This window comes from Chanodichthys erythropterus, chromosome 11 (assembly GCF_024489055.1).
Source record: "Chanodichthys erythropterus isolate Z2021 chromosome 11, ASM2448905v1, whole genome shotgun sequence".
NCBI lineage: Eukaryota > Metazoa > Chordata > Actinopteri > Cypriniformes > Xenocyprididae > Chanodichthys > Chanodichthys erythropterus.
Window position 1 is genome coordinate 25,034,476 of NC_090231.1, and position 26,870 is coordinate 25,061,345.

Genomic DNA, 26,870 nt, shown 5'->3' on the forward strand with positions numbered 1-26,870 from the left:
ATTTGTAATAAAATTAGCAGAATTTGAAAGCTGAGACTTTGTTTCATAGCAAAAGAATCAAAGCACAAAGATTATTGTGATTTATTGTATGAGAGGTGCACTACAAATAATGTTAAGTTTTGTTCATGCATCAACTGCATAGACTAAAATATTGATTCTTGGGATTTAGGAATCCATATCAGTTCATCGAAATGAGAATCAATTAAAATCAAGAAATTATATTTTCAACACAGCCATATATATAATCTTTGTTTTCAACATTGTAAATCACTGATGAGTATTGTAATCACTTTAAACAGAGTCATTGTACCTTTCAAGCTTTGTAGTCCTTATCCTCTCAGTGTACAAAAGCAAGCTTCACTTGTAAAGCTGCTGCTTTTGCAGAGGTCTGATGCCACCTACTTTTTTCCACATACAGCTTTAATGGGGACATGATTCCAGACATTTTTGGATCTGCTGGTGGTTTATCAGAAGTTTGCTATCTCAGGAACAGGTAAGATTCTTTCTCAAATGTGCAAATTGGTGTAAATAAATGTACAGTGTACAAAACATGCTGTTTTATTGTTTATCAGAGAACAAAAATATGAAAAGGCCCTCGGATCTGATGTCAAAATGCGCATCCCTCATTCCAATGCTTTCATTGACCTTAACAAGGACTTCACTGCCGGTGAGTAATGCTACTGTGGTCTTTTGAAGTGTCAGAGAAAATTTTGCAAGGTTCTGCTGCTCTGTGGGTTGATTTAGAGAATTGCTACTTCTCTGTTCTGTAGTTTTCTGTTAGCATTGCTGAAGATGCCATGCTAAAGCCCATTTGCAGAGGAACGGCCCAGGGTGCTGCTTTAATTATTTATGGATTAGGAATGCTAGGAATTCTTCTTTGATTATTAACACATCAGACACTCAGGCTTATTAGGAAATACGTGTTTCTAAAACTGCTTTTGTTGAAACAACTATTTAAGCCATATTTTACATTTAATTTATCTAATGGTTATTTGTGCTTCATTGAAAGCAGTGTAGCTCTATTAATATAGAGCGGTGATTAAACTGACTGGAACTACCTGTGCATTAAACAAGGGGTTTTTAATCCTGTCCTGGAGGACCCCGAGGCCTGCACATTTTGTATGTCTCCCTTGTTTGACACACCCTCTTCAGGTCTTGCAGTCTCTACTAATGAGCTCATAAGTTGAATCAGGCGTGTTAGATGAAGGAGACATACAAAATGTTCAGGGCTGGGGGTCCTCCAAGACAGGTTTCCCCTACATTAAACGGTTTTAATGCACACCTTCCAGCCAAACAGAATCAAGCATTCAGACAGACCATGGTATCAATAAAGGATAAACCACGACTAGCTGAGCATAAAATGATTTTAGTGTTCAGCATGGAGGCTTAGAACCACCAGATGCAACGCTAGCTGTGGATTATCCACTTTAAATCAGATACCAATAAATAGTAGTGCAGTAAGATTACATTTATTTAAAGGATTATTTCACTTCAGAATTAAAATTTTCTGATAATTTACTCACCCCGATGTCATCCAAGATTTTATGATTTTCTTTCTTCAGTCGAAAAGAAATTATGGTTTTTGAGGAAAACATTCCAGGTTTTTTTTTTTTTTTTTTTTTTCATGTAGCGGGTAAGAGGTTTCAACGGGTTGAAGGTCCAAATTGCAGTTTCAGTGCAGCTTCAAAGGGCTCTACACAATCCTAGCCGAGGAATCAGGATCTTATCTAGCAAAATGATCTGACATTTTCTAAAAAAAATAAAATTGATGTGCTTTTTAACCACAAATGCCTCATTTTGCACTAGCTCTGCGATGCGCCACACATTAAGTAATCACGTTGGAAAGGTCATGCGTGACGTAGGCGTAAGTACCGCGGTTGGGCGAAAAAAATCCATCTCATTTTCTCTTCCAACTTCAAACATTTTTATTTGTAAAGGCTATTTGACTTAGTCCTTGCACGTTCGCTTTGTAGAAACTGGATCGGTACTTCCACCTACATCACGTGTGACCTTTCCAATGTGATTACATAATGCGTGGCGCATTGCAGAGCTTGTGCAAGACAAGCATTTGTGTTTAATACATATATCATTTTTATTTTATTTTTTAGAAAATGACTGATCATTTCACTAGATAAGACCCTTGTTCCTCGACTGGGGTCGTGTAGAGCCATTTGAAACTGCGGTTTGGACCTTCAATCTGTTGGTAGCCATTAAAGTCCACTATATGGAGAAAAATTCTGGAATATTTTCTTCAAGAGCCATAATTTCTTTTCAACTGAAGAAAGAAAGACATGAACATCTTCAATAACATGGGGGTGAGTAAATTATCAGAAAACTTTTGGCCATTGCCATGTGTTCTAATAGTAAATATAACCAAAGTATTGTTGATTTAAGTTACTTTTGCATTCCAGTGCTCTATCTTACCAGTTTTTTTGTTTTTTTTTTAAATGCACATAATATCTCCATTACCTGACAGCTATAACCGAAATCTGCATTTTCTTTAGCAATTGAAGGGGGAAAGTCTGAAAGTCTTTGTCTCTACATTTTGCAGGTTCAGAACTTTATATTAGCCTGGTTTTGCTATGGTCTTAAAATTGGAATTGAGAATTGTGAAATTGCACTGGTATCTAAAATTTTGGTATCAGCCCCATGAAACAGCCCCACATATTCATGCAAATATAGACCTAGATTTGATCAATATTCAACGTGACTGAAACCAACAGATATTCACATTTTCTACGCCACTGAACAGCTTAGTTTTACATTTATTCTTCATTCTGCAGAATGTCTTTGTCAGGCTTTTTCTCTCCCCTTGTAATCCTGTCATCAAGATGGGATGCTTCCTGAGTGGTGTTTTTCGTCTGGGAAATACTGGCCCATTTTTTGTAGCAGGTCTAGTGGGGAGTGTGTGTGAAGTACTGCAACTCTCTCAGTATTTATGTTGTTTTGTGTGTTTTAAGTTGAGCATGCTGTGAAATTCAATACTTTTATTCATCAAGGATGCATTAAGTTGATCAAAACGACAGTAAAAACATTTTAAAATATATGAAAATGTTAAAATAGAAAACATAATAGAAATGGAATCGAAAATAGAAAAGTTCAAAATAGAAAAATATTAAGCTGCACAACTGTTTTAAAAAGAAATGTTACTAAGAATGATTTCTGAAGGATCATGTGACACTGAAGACTGGAGTAATGACTGCTGAATATTCAGCTTTGCCATCACAGGAATACATTTTAAAAATACATTAAAATAGAAAAAAATAAATAAATTGTAAATCTGTTTTACTATATTTTGCTCAAATGCAGAATTAATGATCATGTGAGATCCATTTCAAAAACATTAAAAACTCAACTCAAGCTTTTGAACTGTAATGTATTTTAAAAAAATATACGTTTGCACCTTTTAAAATATATGTAAGACAAGTTTACATAGAAAGGAGCAATTTATACATTATTTTATGATTCCTTCCATCATGGTAATTCAGTTATGACTAATGTCAAGTTCAGAAAAATCAACTGCAGAATGCAAAATGCTACTAGTACAGTTGTTTTCTCACCTATATATTCCTGTTATTTGTCCTGCATGGTAAAAGGCTGTACTGTCTGTATAGTGGCTCAGAATCACCTTGACTTGTAAAGCCAAAGTAGTGTATTTCAGCATTCTCTTTATTGCAAGGTGTTTCTTCTGACTATCCTGAAGTCAGTTTTTCTTCTGAACCCATTTAAATCAAATTATCTCTCAAGCTATTTATTAAATCAAAGCCATTTCCAAGGGTTAAGACTTTCCTGTTAAGCTTTCCTGTCAGTCACATAAAATTGATTATAATAATCCTGCTGCACTATGTGCTTCTTAAAGGCTGAAAAATGATTTGAATGGCCTCTTGTAGAATCCTGTGAAAGTCTTGCTGTCCATTAGTGTAGTTGAGGCTCACAGTGGTCATGTGTCTGTCACATTGACCAAAAGGGAATTTAGCATTTCATCCCAGAAAGGGCAAAGAGGCCAAAAAGTAATTTAGTAGCCAATAAGGACAAGCACAATTTATCCATACTAAAACAAAGCCCCTAAGCCACTATAGCACTTATCTCCCACCCTCTCGACGGAAGCCTGGCATCACTGCCACCCCCAAACCATCTGGAGGCTGTTCTGCTGCCACACGAACTGTCGCGCTGTTGGGTCTGATTGGCAGACGGGACCAAGAAAGCCTCTATGGACCTCAACAGCTTTGAGAAAATCACAGCAGATTAACAACAGCCCTAGAGGGAAAAAAGAGAACACCCACGTCAAAAATCATCCACCACTTACTCTACAATTATGGCTGTCTGCTATGGCAAGAGTTGGTGTAAGGAAAAGGCCTCAGTGGGGGAGAGTGGAGGCTCTCAGGAAAAGAGATCAGCAGGAACTGAAGGCTAATTCACTGACTTCTGGCTTGTCTTGTGGTTTCCATTAGAGATGATTTGTTCTTTTTCCATTTATCAGAATGTAATCTAGATCTAGATGTTGGGTTCATTTACAATTTAATGCTAACTTCGGGGTGGCAGGGGGAAAAAAACAATTCTAAATGCAAATAAGCATATAATTGTGCATAGTTAGGGTGGCGAATTAAATGTTTTTTATCAGCTTTTAAATGGAATGAATAAATGTTCCTTTATATACTAGCATTCAAAAGTTTGGGATCTTGGAAATATGTTTTTAAAGAAGTCTCTTAAGCTCATACAGGGTGAATTAATTTTTTTATTTGAATATATTTTAAAATGTAATTTATTCCTGTGATGGCAAAGCTGAATTTTCTGCAGCCATTATTCCAGTCTTCAGTGTCACATGATTATTCAGGAATCATTCAGATATGCTGATTTGGTGCTCTCAAAACATTTCTTATTATTATCAATGTTGAAAACCATTGTGCTCCTTAAAGGGGACCTATTATGCTCCCTTGAGTAGCTTGAGTAGCATATTTTTAGCACCTCTGTTTTGTATTGTCCCTTTGTATGGATATTCGTTCACTAAGCAGTAAGGTGTGAAATGATTCGCACAGACATAAACGAATTTCGGCAGAACTGAGGGAGCATTTTCCTAAAAAAAAAAACAAATTAATCCACCTCGTTTTCAGTAGCTCAGATTTTAGGAGTACATGGAGAGAGCTGAGTGGATTCATCCATCCAGCTACAGAACATTTAAATCGCAGACTCGCTGTGAACGCACTCAGGGCGGTTCTATGTTCAAACGTCAGTGTCTGTCAACATTCGTGGGTGGGGCCTGTCGCTTTTGTGAGGTCACACTGCCAGGGATCTGGAACCGACTTGTTCTGAGACACTGCTTTTGATTTAAAGGGGATTTAAAAAAAGGAGTGGGTGGATTTTTATTACTATAGGGTGGTTGTGTACACACACTGCCAACACACATTTATGTCCAAACACCATAATAGGCAAAATGCAAAAATGCATAATAGGTCCCCTTTCATTTTTATTTATTTTTAAATGTGGAAACCATGAAACTTTTTTTAGGATACTTTGATAAATGGAAAGTTCAAAAGAGAAAAAAAAAAAATTGTAACATTTTTAATGTATTTACTTTCACTTTTGATCTATTTACTTGCTGAATAAAAGTATTAATTTCTTTAAAAAATATATATACATTTACTTTCAAATGGTAGTTTTATTGTTGACAAAAACTGTCCAATGAAACTCTAAAGTGTTGCTTCTCAAATTTACAGTTTATCTCAGTCGCTTTGGTACATTTCTCGAATCAATCAATTTGCAAAACAGTAAGTGCATTTCTCAAAACAATTTGTACAAAGAGCAAAACACCATGGATAACCTGCAAAAGCCACTCTCTTACTCAAAATCCTTAGTTCATCTCTCAAAAGTAAATATCTGTGTCAATGAACATGTCAGTGCCATCAGAATGACAAGTCCTTGTGTCATTGTGTATGGATAAGACAAGTCAAATTGTTTAGTCATGTTCTCAATATAACCGTTTACTCTGGAGGGACGTTCTGATGGAAACTATGGCTAAAGTTTTGATGACAATTATTGTCAATTATAAGTTACATCTTAGTATATGTGTGAGTGTAATTGCAAGAGAATGGAAAAGATTCAAATTTACTCTCTTACTGTTTGTACTGTATTTTATTGACAGAACATGTCATTGAGTCATTGAGTCATGTCGTTATTGAGTCATGTCATGTCGTCAAGATTCACCTGGGAGCAATTTACCAATTCAGGACAGATTTAGAAAAGTCTTTTCAGATTTAGTATTTAGTCTAATGGAAATATAGAAAGTATAGAAATATGCTTGACATATTATGATAACTTGTTCAACCATTTTGCATGTAAAGACTTATGCTATGAGCTTGTGCCTAAATGTTGTGGGGGGTGAGACTATTCAACAGAGACCCAATATAATACATTTTGATCAACATGACATAAGCAACTGATAATGTAGGAAACAACAGAGAATTGTACATAATCATTTGCATGGATGTACCAAAGCATTTGCAACTTGTTCAAAGAAATGAGAAACTGCTTTTTTGATGTGCACAAGTGACGCAATGATGTGAGAATTGAACAGGTAGTTTTGAGAATTTCAATTCTGATCTGAGAAATGTACCAAAGCGACTGAGAAAAACTAAGTCGGTTGGTTGAAGTGAACCAATTTCATGTTTATATTCATCTTAATATACATTATAATGTAATATTAAAATATTCATCATCATCTTTCATGTTCAATATTTGCTAATTACTTTGCCTATGCATTTCATGGTAATATTACATTAATCAGTATTTAATTTTAAGGACATTTTTGTGAAGCAAAGCTATATGAGAACCACTCATCTAGACAGATGGCCTGTTTCTTTCTGATTTTTATTTTTTATTTTTTTGCTTCCTTTTGTCAAAAAGGTTGTCATGTGGAAGCATGTTGTCTGTGTTATTGAGGTCAGAATATCATAAACATGAGCACTTAGTTGAAGGACCTCTTTTGAAGTCAAAATGGTTGAACATATACTCGGTGCATATGAACATATACAGACATAACATTATGGCCACCTTCCTAATATTTTGTTGGTCCCCCTTTTGCTGCCAAAACAGCCCTGACCCGTCGTGGCATGGACTCCACTAGACCCCTGAAGATGTGCTGAGGTATCTGGCAACAAGATGTTATTAGCAGATCCTTTAAGTCCTGTAAGTTGTGAGGTGGGGCCTCCATGGATCGGATTGGGAGTTTAGCACATCCCACATATGCTTGATTGGATAGAGATCTGGGGAATTTTAAAAGAAAACATGATTGATCAGACCATGCCACCTTCTTCCATTCCGTGGTCCAGTTCTGATGTTCACTTGCTCACTGATGGCGCTTTCTGCGGTGGACAGGGGTCAGCAAGGGCACCCTGACCGGTCTGCGGCTATGGAGCCCTATAACAACAAATTGCCATGCACTGTGTATTCTGACACCTTTCTATCAGAACAAGCATTAACTTCTTGAGCAATTTGAGCTCCCGTAGCTTGTCTGTTGGATCAGACCACACAGGCCAGCCTTCACTCCCCACGTGCATCAATGAGCCTTGGCTGCCCATGACCCTGTTGCAAGTTCACCACTGTTCTTTCTTTGGACCACTTTTGATAGATACTGACCACTGCAGACCGGGAACACCCCACAAGAGCTGCAGTTTTGGAGATGTTCTGACCCAGTCATTTAGCCATCACAATTTGGCCCTTGTCAAACTCGCTCAAATCCTTACGCCTGCCCATTTTTCCTGCTTCTAACACATCAACTTTGAGGACAAACTGTTCTGTGATATATTAGGCAGCAAGTGAACATTTTGTCCTCAAAGTTGATGGGTTCCTTGATGAAGAGATAATCAGTGTTATTCACTTTACCCGTCAGTGGTCATAATGTTATGCCTGATCAGAGTATACTAGCATCCAGTTTTTTCTACTCACTTTTGTGCTTGTGTGACCTTCTCAGTCAAGACTTGAATTGCTTTCTGTGATTGAACTGGTGAGGGTCAACAGATCACAGCTCAGTTTCCAGTTGCTAATATGAAAATTGCTGCATCAGCTAGAAGTTGCGAAATTGACCTTTCGCCGGGAGTTTGATTGACAAGTGATCTAACCAGTCATAACGCCGAATCCGCCATTTTGTCTGACAAAGCAGTCAGGAGTTAGAAGGTTAACCTCATGGACTTGAACTTGAAAAATGGTGTGTACTGATGTCTTTCTGCGTTTGACAACTTTCCTTCTCATGTTCATTCATGTTTATTTGATGCTATAAATTAACTAGTAAGAAGACATGATCAGTTCATGAGCCTCTTGAGCTGAGGCGCTACAGCAATCTGTCACGACAAATTAAAGAGCCACAAAATGGTTTTTATTGTTACATTTTATCTTTTATTGTTATTGTTACAGTCAAATAAATTTGACTGCTTCCAGAGCAAGACATCGACGGATAATTATATATCATCGCTCCATAGACCACGCTCACTGGAATTTAGTCACTTAACGGCTGACGTTTGCCTACACTGGATGTGAGCGTTGTGTCTCATTAAAAGCAAATGGAACCGATTCTAATCACTGACGCTGTCTTCACTGGATACAGTATACAAATGCGCCTTCAGTTTCTGACATGCTTCACGCACTTGAGTCTGTCAACAACAGGACAAATGGAAGAGAGAAAGAACGTTCGCTTTGACGCGTCCAGTTTAAACCGCTCGTTTGCGTCTCTGTACAGACTTCAGAAGAATCTCAGAGTGAAATAAGCGCATGATTTATTTTAATGGCATCCGAGGATTATGTTTGTTTGGAGCATTTTGTTTTGCAAGCGATGCAGTGTAATGGTGAGTTTGAAACTTGTTGAAAGATTAAGCAGCCAACTGTATTGGATTTGACAGTGTGTGTATTATATATATATATATATAATTTGTTTTAGGTTTTTTTAGGTTTTTTTGTGTGTGTGTGTGTGTGTGTGTGCGTGCGTGCGTGCGTGCGTGCGTGCGTGCGTGCGTGCGTGCGTGCGTGCGTGCGTGCGTGCGTGCGTGCGTGCGTGCGTGCGTGCGTGCGTGCGTGCGTGTGTGCATTATAACATAAGTGAACCTTAAGGATCATTAAAATAATAAAAAATCCATGTCATGACTCCTTTTAAAGTGGGATGTCTAGCCTTCACCTTCCGCCTCAATGTGAAATCTCCCTCTCATTTGGAAATCTATAGACTGCATTGATATCAACCTATCTGATATCTGGCCCTAGTGGTTTATTAAGCAATTACAACCAGCAATTACTTCAGACAAAGGTGAATGACTAAGTCCAGTTAAATGTGTCACTAATAGACTAATGCTGCCATGCTTGAGCCGTTCTGATGGCCCAGGTAAGGCTAATGTGTAGCCAAAGGAATGATGAGGAGAATAGCAGCAAAATGCATGTGAAGCCCCCTAAATTCAGTAAGTCCTTCTAGCGAATTTTCATTACTTTTTTCTTCTTCTTCTGATTTATGTATCTCTCCATCAACATAGAGAAGCCACTGGCATCTGGATCACATTTTCACATCTTTATAATGTCCTTGATAACCCCCGGATTCAGAATGTGCAGCCTCGTTAAAAACAGGGAGTAATTGCCAAATAATTATAAATGTCATTATGCGCAAATATGCACAAAAGACTCCAATTCTGCTTTCTGACTGGTTGCTAGGCAACCTTGTATTGCAATGCTCCAAACTGCAGCCAATTAGACCTGAAATCTCTCTGAGAGTGAACGATGAGTTAATTGTCGTGCAATGTAAAGGAAACAGATTTTCCACATTAGGGGACTGCTGAAGTGGGAAGTTCATCAGATCGTTATCTGCGGCAGTCTTCCAGGCTAACACTCACAGTTGAACATTTAGGTTACATTAGGCCAAATGGCTGTGATTGTGTGCTGTCCCTCTCAGTGCTTTTATTGTTTTTCCTATGGGACTTTAACGCCTGTTCTTTTATGTTCTTGCAAAAAGAGAATCATCTAATAAAGTAGTTGAATTTTGCGGACCATGCAGGAAGATGCCACTCTCTAACAGGGATAAATTTGGACCCATCAAGATTTGGCGTAATTTCTGTGAGGCTCATTGTATGGCACCCCAGAGACGTCTGCAAGATCTGCAGAACATAGCGGGTGGATAACACAATGACTGGGTGTTCCTCCTTGTACAGACCTGGCAGAGCTTTACTGACAAATAGCTTGAAACAATGTGGGTAGAGATCTCATTATTTTTCAATATGTATGTCTTCTCACTGCCTCTCGGTTTTATAAGCAGTAAACATGCTTGGAGGAACAGAACTGATATACGGTGCCTTCAAGACAGTTGGCAGTATATCAAAGAGCTAAATTGTAGCGTTTACATGATAAATAAAAGTAGAGGAAGCAGATTTGTTGTTGATACTGAGCTGAAGTTGATGTCCAATGTTAATTTGTTCCTGAAGAGTAGACATGCTTAACATTAACAAATAAGATTGAGCCACCAAACCTAATTAAATTCAGTGTATATTAATCAGGAATTTTTAAAAGGACAGTGACTTTATTTGTGCTTCACTCAATTAGTGGCTGTAGCGAATGAAAGTGTCTGTTTAAATGGATCAACATCCCAGAAGACTCAGTAACCTGCATGAGCTGGCTCAGATTCTCCTTCACCCACTATCTCCATCTTCGCTCTTCTCTTTCACTGTCAGCCACCCCAGGGCCAGTTCTATCCACCCACACTTTTTTTTTTTTTTTTTTTTTTTGGCATTTTGTTTGTGCTCTGGGTGCTTGTTTAAAACTATTATGATTACTTGCATTATGCTGGTTTGTTGTTGCAGACAAGACATTTATGCTTATATTTAGAAACTTGTGCAGAATTGGAGGGAAAGAGAGATTTCACAATGGCACACATACATACTGTTGTACCTGATGATAGGTAGACCATTCCAAATGTGTGATGTCTAGGGATAGTTCACCCTCAAGTTCGAAAGATAAAATGGGCATTCCGAAGAAAAAGAAAAAACAATACCTTTGCAGTACCTATTTACCTTTTTTTTTTAACCTTAATTTCCTCATTTTTAAAATGATCATTTGGAGAGATAAAATGCAAGACAGATAACAATTTGAACCATAGCATGTAAATGTTCTAATTATCAAAAAGGATATTTGAATAAATGTTGAACCTGATTTGACAATAGGATGTGAAAAGTGCATTTACGGGTTCGTAGGATCACTCGCTCTTCCACCATGAATAAATCGTTATCTGAACGCATGAGTTTTATTACTGAGGAGCCATGCAAGTTTATTTTTGCAGACGTCCCCATGAGAAACAATTAAAGGGATAGTTCATCCAAAAATTAAAATTGTGTAATAACATTACTCACCCTCAAGTTGTTCCAAACCTGCATGAATTTCTTTCTTCTGCTGAACACAAGTTATTTTTGAAGTATGTCGGTAACCAAACAGTTCATACAGGTTTGGAACAACTTGAGGTTGAGTAAATGATGACAGAATTTTCATTGTTCATACTTTGGAAACCAGTGGGGTCCATTGAGTGTTTGGTTACCCACATTCTTCAAAATATCTTCTGTGTTCAGCAGAAGAAAGAAATTCAAACAGGTTTGGAGCAACTTGAGGGTGAGGAAACAATGACAGAATTTTCATTTTTTGGGGTGAATTTTCCATTTGACATCTAAATAGAGCTCAAGACACAGTGTGACCACATCACTGAAAACACATTTCAAGCTGGTCTGAGATTTTGACCAAATATAATGAAGATATAAATGCAAATTGTTGTTATGCAAATATGTTTTAGTTATGTGAAAATGTAAGTGGCATTGTAAGTCACTCTGCAATGAACGCATAAAAAAAAAAATTATGGCTGTATTGGGTGCCATAGTCTAAGCAACTTTAACATTTATATTGTTATTTGCCTTTAATCTTGCTATCCATATTCAAACAGGGAGCATTAACTCACCACACAAGGTTTGACGTTATTGCTTTCCGCAATGACATGAGACACTATTTAGATTTACAAAATATTAAAATGTGACATTTTGTGAACATTCCTCTATATCCCACAAATTTGCTCGTCACGTGACTGTTATATTATGTATTCCAACAAAAACTGACAGATGCTTATACAAAATGCTGTCAGTGGCCTGAGCATCTAAGCTTGTTAGTGCAATAAGTTAGGCTGCTTTTCCCGTTTCTCTCTCTGCCAGCATAATGTGAGCGAAATGGAATAAGGAATATGTGGTGATGGCATAATCCCCTCCACTCCACCTATGTTGTTCTCGTAATGGTTTTACAAGATTATAACCCCTCAGAATAGCATCTCTCCATTTTATGCCAGCGGTGCCATGCTCATGAATGAAGTACTTTGGAGAAAAGAAAAAGAAAAAAAAACAGGGTTAGAGAAACACGGCGGATTTGTTGGCTTAGATATTGGCTTATGTAGCATCTATTTATAGACTTCAATTCTTCCCTTGCCCTGGATTCAGTGCCCTGCTTCAACCCTCAGACCCACCAAAAGTTTTTCCCTATACATTTCCTCTGTCAGCTCAATGAAGTTTGTTTCCTCTGAGATTAATTCCTTCAATATTCATTTGATTTGATTTCAGTCAATTCTCTCAACCGCCATAGATCTACAAAATGTAGGTGACACATACAACTCTGTTAACAAGCTGAAACTGGGTGGTTACATGAAAAACCTTTTGAATCTCTGTTATCTTTTCAGTAACTCGCTGAGTTTCATTATATATTTTCCATACAGAGAGTTTATGTCTTCTGAAGTGCATCTCGAGTCGGCAAATGAATTCAGATTCAGGATGCATGAAATATCCCAAATTTTTTTGTTTTTCTGGGCTAAGGTTTTTTTGTGTGTCTGTGTTTATAATGGTAGGAAGAGAGTGTGATGCTCATGGCTGTGGCATCGTGCAGAGACGACTCTGATGAAGGACTGACCTTGAGAAAGAGGCAGCTTTCTCTCATGCTCTCGGTCTCCTTTATTTCTCTGTTTCCGCCTCATGGCCTGTTTGAAGTGAATAGTGCACCTCACTGATCATAGTGGGACCACACTGTGCTAATCTCAGAGGATATAGCCTGTGGCCTTCCACCAGAAAGATTGAGTGACTTTGTCAGCGTGACTTCAGAATTCAGGATGAAGTCTTCACAGGAATGCAATTACAGATTTGCCAAACTGCCTCTGTCAGTAGATTACCATAGCGCAGGCCTGTTTTGGTGTCCGTGTCCTGGCTCGAGTTATCATCTGCAGAGTCAGAAGTGCTTTACCTCTGCCATCTGAATGTCATTTGGCCAGGGTATCTGTTTCAGTGATGAGTTACCTAACTTTTTTTCTCATAATGTCAAAGGCTGTCCTCAGCTCAGCTGAAGACAAAATAAAGACAGCAGAACCTCTGAGAGCTTTTGAGAGGACAATCCAAAATGGACACGTTTTGTTCCTCTAGCTTTGTTCTTTCAGCTCACTTTACAATCTTGTCACTCTCAAAACACACCATTCTGTTATAGCCTCTTTATCAAAGTCTCAAAACACACCATTCTGTTATAGCCTCTTTATCAAAGTCTCATTCACCTGTCATCCTTAAGTCGTGATCGTCTGATCTCATCGACAGCCCTTTAGGACAGCCTAGCTTAGCTAGCTCGTTGACTCCCTCAAGGGCATGAGAGATGGAGTCATGGCTGGTTGGCCAAGTAACAGCTGTACAAATAAGCAGCGTTCCACCTTTTGAACCTCAGGAGAAAGATCTAGAAACAGCCCCGCCGGCATCAGCCAAAACACATATGAGATGGGCTTTCTGATGCCTTCAGACAGAGGGCAGGCTGGAGGTTTTGTTTGCTTGGTGCTAACATTGGTGGCATGATTTGATTTGTAGAACGTTTGATGTTGCAGCTGCAGCTAAATTTAAAAGGGTAATTTCATAAGGTATCTCTTTTTCCATTGATCTTTTACAATGAAAGAGAACAGTGTACTGTGAAAACATCCTGTATCTTTCAGAAATCAAAACTTCCAGCCCAGAATGTGCTCAGATGTCTCATTCTTACATCTTTTAGCGTGTGCTAAGACATAGAGAGAGAAAGCAATGGTTTCACTCGCTCTGACGGCATGGTGCCTCAGAGGCGGAGGAAGTTGCTCACGGCAGGCGAGCAGATGATAATGGAGATCATTTGGTGTGCGGCATGTCAGCATTGTTTGGAACTAACGAGAGATCTGAAGTTGTGAATGCATCGTAATTAAATACCAATCAGCACCTTTGCCTCCCCTCCTTTGTCATTTAGAGCCGATGTGCTTTTGTCTCAGGAAAAGCTGCTTCTTTGGCCTCCATATTGAACATGGGCTATGTTCGGAATGGCGTGATTTAAAGCGGACAGAATGCTAGATCTAACGAGTTGTAGCTGACGAAAATAACCGTCATTTTAACCCTTCCAGTGAAATTCTGCTCTGCAAACATCAGTGACAGCTTTAACTATATATGTCCATGGTATAAGCAGGATAATCTATGGCTAGCTGTACATTAAATGATTTGAATGCACTCCGCTATGCGTCGGGCAGTTCTTTGCCTCCACATCGTGAATTAAAATAATTTAATGAACAGCTAGCCTTGGATTATCCCTTACTAATGTGATGCATATTTGTTTATCATTTGTCTAAATGAGGTTTATGTAATAGTACTAATAAATTAATTGTGTAACCAGGTGTACATATTTATCATCAATAAATCCAATTGATTATATGTAAACCAATCTCATGCATTTTCGAAAATTCTGTCATTTTCTCACGCTCAAGTTGTTCTAAACCTGTATGAATTTCTTTCTGAAACAAAAGATAATATTTTGAAGAATGTCAGTAACCATACAGTTGATGGACCCCATTGACTTCCGTAGTATTTTTTCCCCCCATATTCTCATGCTGTCTGAGGGTTCGAAGGTCACGCACATTGAACAGAAGTTTTCGGCCTGGCCATACACAGATTTCTCTGGATTCCCTGAATTGCATAATACACAATATTACATATGACACATGGTGAAAGACAAAAATTCTTTGCAATCTTGCATTGAAAAAAGTGATTTATGAATTGTTTGAAAATTCTCTCATTAAATTTGACACAAAGTGGTGAGCCATGACCCATCCTTGATTGCAAAGACTGAGAAGCTCTTTTTGAAGTGTGTTGCAGCCATCAAAATCAAAATTTGTTTATATTTACAAAATACAATTATGTTGTTCAGTGAAAACATTGGAAATCATTTCTTTGTACTTTTGTGAGTTAAAAAAAATGTTCAAGAGAATTAACAAATCACAGATTGTGGATTTTATTGCATTTTACAAAATGTCCCAACTTTTCTGGAAATGGGGTTTGTAAATAAAATAATTTAGTTGGCACATTTTGGAAAACTGGCATGTTATTAAAACTATTTAGTTTGATATCATTAGTTTGATTAACTTAGACTTTTAATGTGACAAATAGGAAAGAGGGTTGTGAGTAAGACGAATAAAGAGTAATCTTCTGCTGAAACTATTAATATATGCATATATCATGAATGCATTTTCTTCACATAAATATCACATAAATATCCAAACCCAGAGCAAACTGTTTTCCTTAGTTAATCCTTTTCATTGTGTTTTTTTTAAATTGGTTTAACAAAGCAAAATTGAATTTTAAGTGATCCCTGTAACCTGGTGGCCCCTGGTTTGGGAGTCACTATATTCGATGCTTTGGTTTATTGTCTGATTGCATAGCAGGTAGAGAGCAGCTGTAGAATAACACCAAATCATCACAGCCTTGCTGTCAACATTCTGGTTATCTATATGTTAGTTTTGGGGTGGAAGGTACTGTATGCGCTAATCTCTGTTGGCATGGAAACCACCTCCTTGTATCTGTGAAGTAGAACGGTATTTGGGATTCGGGTTTCGCTCTCATGCTGAAATACTGCACCCACATCATAGCCCTGCATGTTTGACAGACAGACGGTTCGATGAACTCTGTAACTAAATCCATCATGACTTCCTCTCATCAGCATTGAGTTTGACAGGAAATCCATGTACTAACCGATTGTGAAAGGTGTATGTAAATGTGATCTAGAAGTCACATGCATTCACACTTTAAATAAAATATTCATACTTTTAGTCATGTAAAAAGCCAGGAAAGAGTGGAATTATGCTTTTCAGAATTAATTGTAGATGACAGAAACACATATCTCTAATAGCATTGTGAATATATAAGAGATGACAGCTGAGAAAAGCAGTAAGACAGCAATGGAAGTCCATTACGTTGTGTTTCACTCTCTGTTAGAGAATCATGCTGTTGGAGGATATTACATGTTATCTTCCAGCTATAGCAGTTGGCCCCTGACTAGGAATCTTCCACGGTAATGGAACAATCTTAGTGGGAGAGAAAGCTCGAATGAATGTGTGGAAGTGTGAGGATGTCTTTAAAGGACATGTCTGTGTATGTGTGAGAGAGTGAAAGGTCTGTTAGGTGTGTGTGTGTGTAAGAGTCTGTTAGTGGAAAGTACATTTTATTGTGGAGTATGTTTTAATCCAGCCACCTCAAGTGCAGAAGTCATTATTCACAATGAATACAAAAAGATTTTCTCTACTGCTTGGAATGAAGTGAATTTAAGGGGTTAGTTCACCCAAAAATGAAAATAACGTCATTTATTACTCACCCTCATGCCGTTTCACACCCGTAAGACCTTCATTAATCTTCGGAACACAAATTAAGATATTTTAGTTCAAATCCGATGGCTCCGTGAGGCCTTCATAGGGAGTAATGTCACTTCCTCTGTCAAGATCCATAAAGGTACTAAAAACACATTTAAATCAGTTCATGTGAATACAGTGGTTTAATATTAATATTATAAAGCGACGAGAATGTTTTTGGTGCACCAAAAAAAAAAAAAAATAACGACTTATTTAGTGATGACTGATTTCAAAACACTGCTTCAGGAAGATTCGGAGCGTTATGAATAAGTGTATCGAATCACGAATCGGATCGCGGGTCAAACCCGTCAAACGGCTGAAATCATGTGACTTTGGCGCTCCGAACTGCAGATTCGATACACAGATTCACTGTGCTCCGATGCTTCCTGAAGCATTGTTTGTTAGGAAATGATTGTTGTTTTAATCGATCAGAGGAACTGCTAAGTAATTTCAACCAAACAGCAATTGTAGTAGATTATTTGAAGCAAAAAGTAATATATAGTCAAATAAATAAATAAATGTACTGTAAAATATTGTAGTTAATTGTATATTTGAATATATGAAAAAATACACTTCTGTTAAAAAACTGAAAGAAATGAAAGAAATTAAAACTTCTATTCAGAAAAGACCTATTAAATGGAAGACATTTATAATCTTACAAAAGATTTCTGATTCCTAATGCTGTTTGTTATATTATTATATTTTACTTATTAGAAATAAATATCAGAAGTATTTGCTAAAAGGACTTATTTTACTTTTTACAGGAAACCATTCTTAAAACTCTCCTCCTTCACAAATCTTCATGTCTCAGAATAATTTTCCTGGAAGTAACAAATGTAAATGTAGAGCATTATTAAAAAAAAACAGGTAGAAAAACTGGTAGAAAACTGCTTGATCGCATCAGTTCTAATAAAAGAATAAATGCATTTGGCAGTTGTCTGTGACCTCACTCCTAAGTCCTCTGCACGTTATGGTGCTGGATTTGTTTTTTTGGTGTGCTTATCAGTTTCATAACTTACAAAACAATATAATGTTGTGCGAACACAGTCTCAGAGGAACTGAGAAGATTTCATTGATCTCTCTTTCTCGCTCATTTCCTCCTTTCTTTTCACTCTCCTCTTGTTGTCACACGTCTGCCACTGAACACGTTCGCTTTGCTCTCTCTTCTTCCTTCCCTTTGCTCTGAAATAAGAGTGTGCTGGAAAGGATGGCAGGAGCAGTTGAAGGTGGTTCGGAGACAGATGCTCTTGCATCTCTCTTCGCCTGTCTTTTCTTCCCGTTAAGCCTGTCTCTGCATGCGTTTCTGCTCTTATCCATAATGCCTCAGGAAAGGCAGTTAGAAAGTAGAGTGATTCTCCAGCATTTCTCAGCCGAAAGAGTGTGGGCCACTGCTGTGCTTTTGACTGTGTGCTCGTTTAAATTCTGCCATTAGATATAATTGAAAACTCTTCCCCCTCCAAAAAATGTCTCCCTCCAAATGCACGTGCCCCGCTGTGACTCACAGTATTACACATTCACAATGCAAGTTAGCTAGATTGTGTTAAAAACAGCATGTCCTGATGTAATTGTGCTGCTGCTTTTTTGGGGGGTATATTTTATGAAATCTTACGTAATCACTTTTAGGGGTGCTATTGTCATTAATCCACTTGCCATGTTGTTCCACATGTGATGGTGGAAGATAAATGAGATCTGCCTCATTTTCCCTTCCGGCGACACGGCAATGGCTTTGTGTGTGCCGGAAAAGCGAGGCACAGCAATTTTAGCACCACACTGTTTTGTAGCTTGTAAGACAAGCTTTATATAGCCTGAACAATAACGATGTTTCTTTATGCAAAGTGATTTTTGTGGCAGTAGTGTTTCATGCTCAAAAGTGGCTTTTTTTTTATTGCCGTTCAGTGGTTAAACAAATTAAACATCACAGCTTGTTTTGGCTTATATTTATTTCTTTAATCAACTTTGAGTCACTAAATGTCTTTAACTTTAGTGTTATGTTATTTTTATTTATTTATGTGAATGGCCTCTGAAAATCAGTCTGTGGTGTGTAATTTTTTTTTATTAACACTTCACATATAATGTGTGTAAATTTGTGTATATGCCATTCATGTTCCCATAGAAAGCTGGGAAAGTGAAATTGCATAGCAACAGAGAGCTGTTAGTGAAGGAAACGAGAGCATGAAATAAATCAGTGCTAATCAAGGCATATTTTAGTACATTACTGCAACATGTATAATCAAATTAATTTGATTAATTGTCTGAGAGTCACATTACTTTCTGACACTCCCTGTTATGTTCTCCAGCACTTCTGATTAACCAATTAAACCGGACGTTTGTGTCTGAAAGGATGGTTGATTCTGCTGATTCTGTGCAGATTGGTTTCAATGATGGAAGCATGTAAGCACAACACCCATGTTCAGCAACTAATCGAGCGTTTGTTTCAAATGACCAGAGCGCTCCCTGTGGTTTCCAGAGCTTTCCTACCCACCCGTGACTGCATCTTCATTGCTGCTTTTTCAAGGAGCTAAGCTAAATTAATTATTTAAAACTGGCAATGGATGTTTAATTTAATTTGATTTAATTCAGTCTAAACATATTAGTCCACAAACATATAGTAACAATTATTCCACGGTCATAACTCTGAAAATAAGTTGAATAATTTGTGCTTGAGAATATCATGATTACTTACTACTCGGACTGCCTCAAGCAAAACTCTTGGATATCTTTCAAAGATTTGATGTTACAAACCTTTCAAACTGTGTCATATCAAGCAACTAGTTGCACCTTGGAAGTGTCCATTGTAGCAGCTTGCTGCCTTGTAAACAAAACTTTGTTTCCAGGTGGACCAGTATAACAGTCAGATTGAAGATATCTGATTTAGACAGCTCTTGCCATTCTTGAAAAAAGATATATCAGACGGTGAACGCTGAGCGGTGGTCCATGGCCATGCCGCATGAGGCCACCAATTTAAATTGGTTGAAACTGGCCTTGAGATATTTATATATTAAAAAAGGAAAGAAAAGAAAAGAAAAAAAAAAGAACATGAAAAAAACTTTAAAAGCTTGATTTGACGTTTAAAAGCTTTAGTGAAAGTGAAGTCGTTTCTGAAAGGTTTATTGAGATTGTCTGTCTCAGCCTTTGCAGTGCACACATTCATTATATCTAGCACTATCATTATTAATATACAGTACAGTCCAAAAGTTTGGAACCACTAAGATTTTTAATGTTTTTAAAAGAAGTTTTGTCTGCTCACCAAGGCTACATTTATTTAATTAAAAATACAGTAAAAAACAGTAATATTGTGAAATATTATTACAATTTAAAATAACTGTGTACTATTTAAATATATTTGACAAAGTAATTTATTCCTGTGATGCAAAGCTGAATTTTCAGCATCGTTACTCCAGTCTTCAGTGTCACATGATGCTTCAGAAATCATTCTAATATGCTGAGTTGCTGCTCAAGAAACATTTATGATTATTTTCAATGTTGAAAACAGTTGCATACTTTTTTTTCAGGATTCCTTGATGAATAGAAAGTTCAAAAGAACAGCTTTTATCTGAAATACAAAGCTTCTGTAGCATTATACACTACCGTTAAAAAGCTTGGGGTCAGTAAGAATTTTTATTTTTATTTTTTTTTTTAAGAAATTAATACTTTTATTCAGCAAGGATGCATTAAATCAATCAAAGTGGCAGTAAAGACATTTATAATGTTACAAAAGATAAGATTTCAGATAAACACTGTTCTTTTGAACTTTCTATTCATCAAATAATCCTGAAAAAATATTGTACACAAATATTTTGTACAATAGTACACATTAAATGTTTCTTGAGGAGCAGATTAGCATATTAGAATGATTTCTGAAGGATCATGTGACACTGAAGATTGGAGTAATGATGCTGAAAATTCAGCTTTGCCATTACAGGAATAAATTACTTTGTGAAATATATTCAAATAGAAAACAGTTATTTTAAATTGTAATAATATTTCACAATATTACTGTTTTTACTGTATTTTTAATTAAATAAATGTAGCCTTGGTGAGCAGACGAAACTTATTTTAAAAACATTAAAAATCTTAGTGGTTCCAAACTTTTGGACTGTACTGTATAGTAAGGTAAGTTATATAATATAGGTGCTCTTAAAGTTTGTAGAAGTAATATAATTTGTTGTTATTCCTTAAATTGCTTTAAAAAATATTTTTTCCTTTACTTATTAGCGTACACATCTTTTAAGTTCACCCACTGCATACTGTTTAGTTAGTAAGAGACAATTTTTTCTAACTAAAATAATAGTAACACTTTGGGAACACATTCACTATTAACTATGACTTTTGCCTCAATAAACTCATTTACTGCTTAATAGTTAGTAAGGTAGTTGTTGTAGTGTTTAAGTTTAGGTATTGGATAGGATTTAAGGATGTAGAATATGGTCATGTAGAATAAGGCATTGATATATGCTTTATAAGTACTAATAAACAGCCAATATGCAAGCTAATAAGCAACTAGTTAAAAGTGAGACTTGTTCCCCATACTAGAGTGTTACCAAAACTATTTATTACATTAAATTGGTTTGTGCGAATGCCATCAGCGATTAAAAAAGAAATGTTACAATGACTGATAACACATTTTACCTAAATTAGGCAAAACTCGTGCAAAGCAAGGTTTGCTACTTGTTTTTGCACTAGATTGTAAAAATTGTGATTTGGAAAGAGAAAAGAGGAAAAAATGTTCAGGGTTGTGTTAGCATTTCACTTGTCAAACTGCTGAATGTGTTAGAAGCTCCATCTTTTGTAGTTGAGACTTAAAATGAAAGCTGCTATTTTTACACATCAGCAGAAAATCTTTAAAGTAAACTCACCGTCTCTCTAAAGGTGTATGACAATGTACGCAGAAAAATGTGTGTGTGTGTGTATGTGTGTTTGTCTGGGTGTGTGAGATCCCAGACCTGAGTGTAATCAGCCGACTATAGCAGTGGCACTACTCTAAGTCTGATTAATGAAGCTGTTTATTCCGCACCTCATCAGCCACTGCCAGCGAGCACTCCACTCCCACAGAGAACACCACTTCACCAAGAAAGAACGAGAGAGAGCGAAGTGGACTGGAGGGATAAGAGATGGAATGTGTGAGACCTGGAGAAGTGAGATAGGCAGAGGAAAAGATTTTTTCTTTTTTTTTCGAGAGGACAAGGAAAAGGACAAAATGAGAGCCAGAGGATAAAGGTTTACAGCCAGAGCACAAGCTCTTGAGTTCAGTATCTGCTCTTTATTTCTTCTCAAAGGTCAGCACTATACTTATGCCCTAATCACTTCAAACATCTGTCCCAGCCCAAATCATGACGCTGGTTTTAAAACTCACCCGCAGCCTCTCCCAAGGATAGTTCACCCCAAAATTAAAATACTGTCATGATGTACTCACCCTCACATTGTTCCAAAGCTGTATAACTTTCTTTCTCTAAGATTTTTTGAAGGATGTTGGTAACCAAACAGTTTTGGTGACCATTTGACTTTCATTTTTATGAAAAAACAAAAAAGAACAGAAAATATGGTTCGGAGCACCAAAATCACATGATTTCAGTAAACGAGGCAATGGTTTACCACTGAAATTTCGAAAAACTTATGATGTAACGAAGCCTCGTTTACTGAAATCATGTGATTTTGGTGCTCTGAACCATTCGGAACAATCATTCGAAAAAAAAAAAAGATTTGTTGAGCTTTGAAGCTTCATGAAGCAGTATTTTGAAATCGCAGGCCTCACTCAGCCATTGGATTTCATCAAAAAATATCTTAATTTGTGTTCCGAAGATGAACGAAGGTCTTACGGGTGTTGAACGACATGAGGGCGAGTAATTAATGACAGAATTTTCATTTTTGGGTGAACTAACCCTTTATGGGGGTCATATTGTGCCCTTTGAGGCATTTTACTTTTCTCTGTGGTCAACTTTTAATATTAATCATGTTAAATAACATATTTCAAATTAGCAACAAAATATGACATGAACGGTCCAATATTTTTTATAGCATAAAAAGTGCATTAAAGTTCAGTAAAGCCAATGCACATGTGCAAGCCCAAGCGCACAACTAGGACATTGACTGTTTCTGTGGGAACCGGAGCTTAACCAATTGCGCTATGCAATTTTTCCAATTCATAGAAATATGAATGAAACTTCTTGGTAAATATAGAGTCTTTGAATGGCTAACTACTCTGCACTGGTATCATTCGTTAGGGTGGGCCAAAAACTTTTTTTTTTTCTTCAAATCAAACAGTAGTATAATCTTGTGATCCGTCTTTGTTCATGGATTAGATTCTTTATTGAGAGTTTTTTCCTTTGTGGAAAAAAATGAATGGGAAATTACTTTTTTGAACTCTAATGGCTGAAATGTGATCTGTCATGTCCACATTAGTTCAAAAATCCATTAAACATAAAATCTTATTGACTAATAGTGTTGCACTTCTTAACTATTTTTTCACTCTTTATGGACAGACTAATTTTAGACTATATTTACATAAAACATTGAACTTGTTTGTTTCAATAGAGTAAAGAAAATCCTGTTTACCATGATATGACTGTCTCTTTGTTTCTCTTCTTTTTGCATTTTTTCTCAACCTCACACACCTGAAGTGTTGACTGCTGTGTTTGAAAGCAGTGTAAGTCTCACAAAAATAACATCCGGCTGTTACATGCTTCTTGCTCCATCTCCATAACAACACCCAGGCCTCTAAAATGAAGCCATCACCACACAAAAGGAAAGAAGAACATTGACGGCAACACAAAATTACACCGCTCCTCTGCACCAATCAGTGTAATAACTCCATATCAGACTCTGTCAGGAGAATCATGCTTGATAATACATGTGGTGCGTTCTGTGGTTATTGAGAGAAGGACACAAGAGATGAAATCACACAAGTCCTAATGGTGATGTAGAGAACAACATCGATGTATTGATCATCTGAAATTGTCTGCATTCCGAAGACTCAAACTGGAGGTGGCACCTGGCTTATATTGAGCTCAGGTTCAGTTTCACAAACGGGCTGGTGTTTAATATGTCAAAACACTGAGCTCACGTGTTATGGTTTCACGTGTGTATTCGATCTCCTTGGTTCAGCTGTGCTTTTGTCAGTATGCTTCCATTCAATGTATGTTGTGATAATCTGCTTGCTGATTCATTCTTCTTCACTTCCCCATTTGTTCGATCAAGGTCTGGTAAAGTCTCTTACTGTGCAATACTGTATGGCAGGACTGAACAAAGAGCCGCCGCTGCTGCCAGCAATATGGCGCTGGTCCGTTTCTCTTTCTGTCACAGGGATCTATACTTCCAAATGCTGATGATGGCTCTCACGCTCGATGCATCACAAACACACTTAAATCAGAATCACACTCGAAAAGCAAGGAAGTCTGGACATTTTGTGAAGTAACTAATTATCTCTCTCTTTCTTTGTCTCTCTTTTTTCAGATTTGTTCCTCACCACCGAATCAAATACATTTGAGACCTGGATTAATAAGGTAGATTAAAGCATTACTTTCTATCCTTTAATCTTTAACGCTAGTGTATTAACATTGAGGAGGGAATTCCCACTGCTTGCAGTCTTTTATTTGCATGAGCTGTTAGTGTTGTTTTCGCAAAGATTCATTAAGAGTGAAGAATGAGCAGTTTGCATGGCGATTGCCAATATTGGGGGTTGGTTCTAAGTGCTACATATGGAGAATGTAGCAGACCATCTCAATCTGGCTTACTTTACTAAAACTGTACAACATTACTCCCATCACAGCGATCCAGACAACTGAATCGGCTCTTTAAAACACTCAATGCACTTTACTACACCACATGTCTGGATATGCACTTAGTTATTGCACTCCTTTCCATCATTTGACAAATAGCTCCCATGATCAATAGAAAATGAACACAAGTACCTCTTTTTTAATTAAATTCTTTCTGCATTGGTGACATTTAATAATAGCACTCTTGTGAATAATGCATGTTTGCATTGAAAAGAATAACAATAGCTACATTTAAATATTCACTGCATTATTTTAACACGTCTGATAATCTTTATTAAATGGACACTATTTAACACAAATGTTTTCAAATGTGACTTGAGTTAAATTGTAATTAAGAGTATTTTGATTTTTTTTTTTTTTTTTGCCACAAAAATTTAATTTACTTATTGAAAAATATCGTTATAATAAAATAACTTATCTATTTTAATATATTGTAAAATGTCTTTTATTTTTGTTGGCAAAACTGAATTTTCAGCATCATTACTCCAGTCTTCAGTGTCACATGATTCTTCAGAAATCAAGAAACTTTTCTTATTATTATCATTATCATTTATATATGTATTTTTTTTTTTTTTTGATGAATAGAAAGTTCAAAAGAAGAGCATTTATTTGAAATAGAAGTATTTTGTAACATTGTAAATGTCATTTTAAGTTGAATATGGAAGGCGGAAGCATCCCTTCGTTTCAGAAGGCCTTTATTAACCCCCCAGAGCTGTGTGGAATATGTTTATGATGAATGTGGATGGAAGCACTTTCTTCAGCTCATACTCGGTCCTGTTCACTGCTTTATAAAGCTCAAATGCGTCAGGAAATTTATTAATATAACTCCGATTGTTTTCATCAGAAAGAAGAAAGTCATACACCTAGGATGGCTTGAGATTGAGTAAAGCTTGGGCTAATTTTCATTTGAAAGTGAACTAATGCTTAAATGTGTGAGAGCCTAAAGAACACAGAGTCAGAGTGCCAACCCCCCCCCCCGTGTGCAAAAGACTTAAATTAGAGAAAAACTAGAATATCAAAGGTGAAAGAAGTGGAACCAGTTTCATAATGGAGCGTCTCTGAGCAGGTGTGAAACTACAAAAATAGCAGATGATAAATAGTTGAACAATATCAGAGAGAGAGAGAGACAGAATTGCAATGTGCCGCTGTGACCCAAGCCGACTGTAAAAGGTCAGCATGCATCTTCTTGAAGCAGTGCAGCTTTTCGGAAGCATTTTCCCCTGCCCTCTACTCTTTTCCAGCATTGCGTGGGTCCGTGGCACTCCGCTGCTGATGGTGCTTCAGAGGGAGGGAATCAGGTTAGATCGCCTCTCCTCCTCCCGCGGGGCACCTCATCATTTCATTCTGAGAGCGAGGGGCTGGTGACAAAGTGCAGGGATGGATAAAATGACGTGCTGTGAAGACAGACAGGCAGGGTGGAAATAAAGAAAAGGAGGAGATAAGTGGTTGGATGATTAAAGAGGGGGAGCCATGGGCAATTGCTAATCACATCTGAGGCAGCAGCCATTTTAGACTCTGCCTAGTTCATATTTCTGAAAGAGGCTTAATGGATCTGAATGAAAAACACAGCTGATTGGTGACTAGTCTTTGATTACTGATGCTTTCATACATAAACTCACACCACCTTTCAGAATCGCACTTGCATACACACACATGCACGCACACCTTATGGGGAAATGTCTCCCAGTAAAACCACAGTAATCCTGCCACTATTTACTGTGAGGTTTTTGAGTTAACAGTCTTTGGTCACAGGCCAGTGCCCTCTGCTTCCTGTAGCACACTCCGTTTTAATTACTTTCCTCTCGCTCTCCTTAAACACTTATTCCCAACCCTGATTATACACACAGGCGCACACAGCAGCTCCAGTGTTTGTTTAAATTGAAAAGCTTCAGCTGTAGACTGCATGCAAAGTCATTACTGTAATACAAGACACCATCCGTCATTTTAGCAGCTAGACGGAGCTGCCCGACCAAACAAACAAGCCAGAAAATATTTGGCCTCTGATTCTTTAGCTTAGTGATTTTTTTTTTTCTTTTTCTTTTCCTCGACTCAAGTTATAGAGTTAGCCTGCCGTTTGGTGAAAACACCATGACCGTGTAATTATGGCTGCCCTTGGAACATTAATACGTCCACACTAGCTCACCGCTTGCCCGCACATCAATTGCTTGTGATCCCAATCATGGCCGCCATACCAAAACTCAATCGTTGCAGTGCGCCACTGTAACATGCGTTGTGTCAGTCGCACAAGAGCCACACAATCCACCCGAAGCCTGTGTTTACAATCCAGAGCCTCAATCCATTTTTATGTGCTTACATGTGTACAATATATACATATTTATACAACAGTTCTGTCTGGTTCTCGAATCTGATTGGCTGATAGCCATGCGATATTT

At 37.3% G+C, this 26,870-nt stretch overlaps 1 protein-coding gene across 1 annotated transcript in view; it reads left to right on the forward strand.

Moving 5' to 3' along the window:
• The window catches only part of itfg1 (integrin alpha FG-GAP repeat containing 1), a 159,928-nt gene that overhangs the window by 4,715 nt on the left and 128,343 nt on the right, over nt 1-26,870 (forward strand). The window contains exons 5-7 of the mRNA XM_067402090.1: nt 419-493; nt 573-667; nt 24,152-24,201. Coding sequence (XP_067258191.1) covers nt 419-493; nt 573-667; nt 24,152-24,201 — 220 coding nt within the window. The remainder of the gene's footprint in view (nt 1-418; nt 494-572; nt 668-24,151; nt 24,202-26,870) is intronic.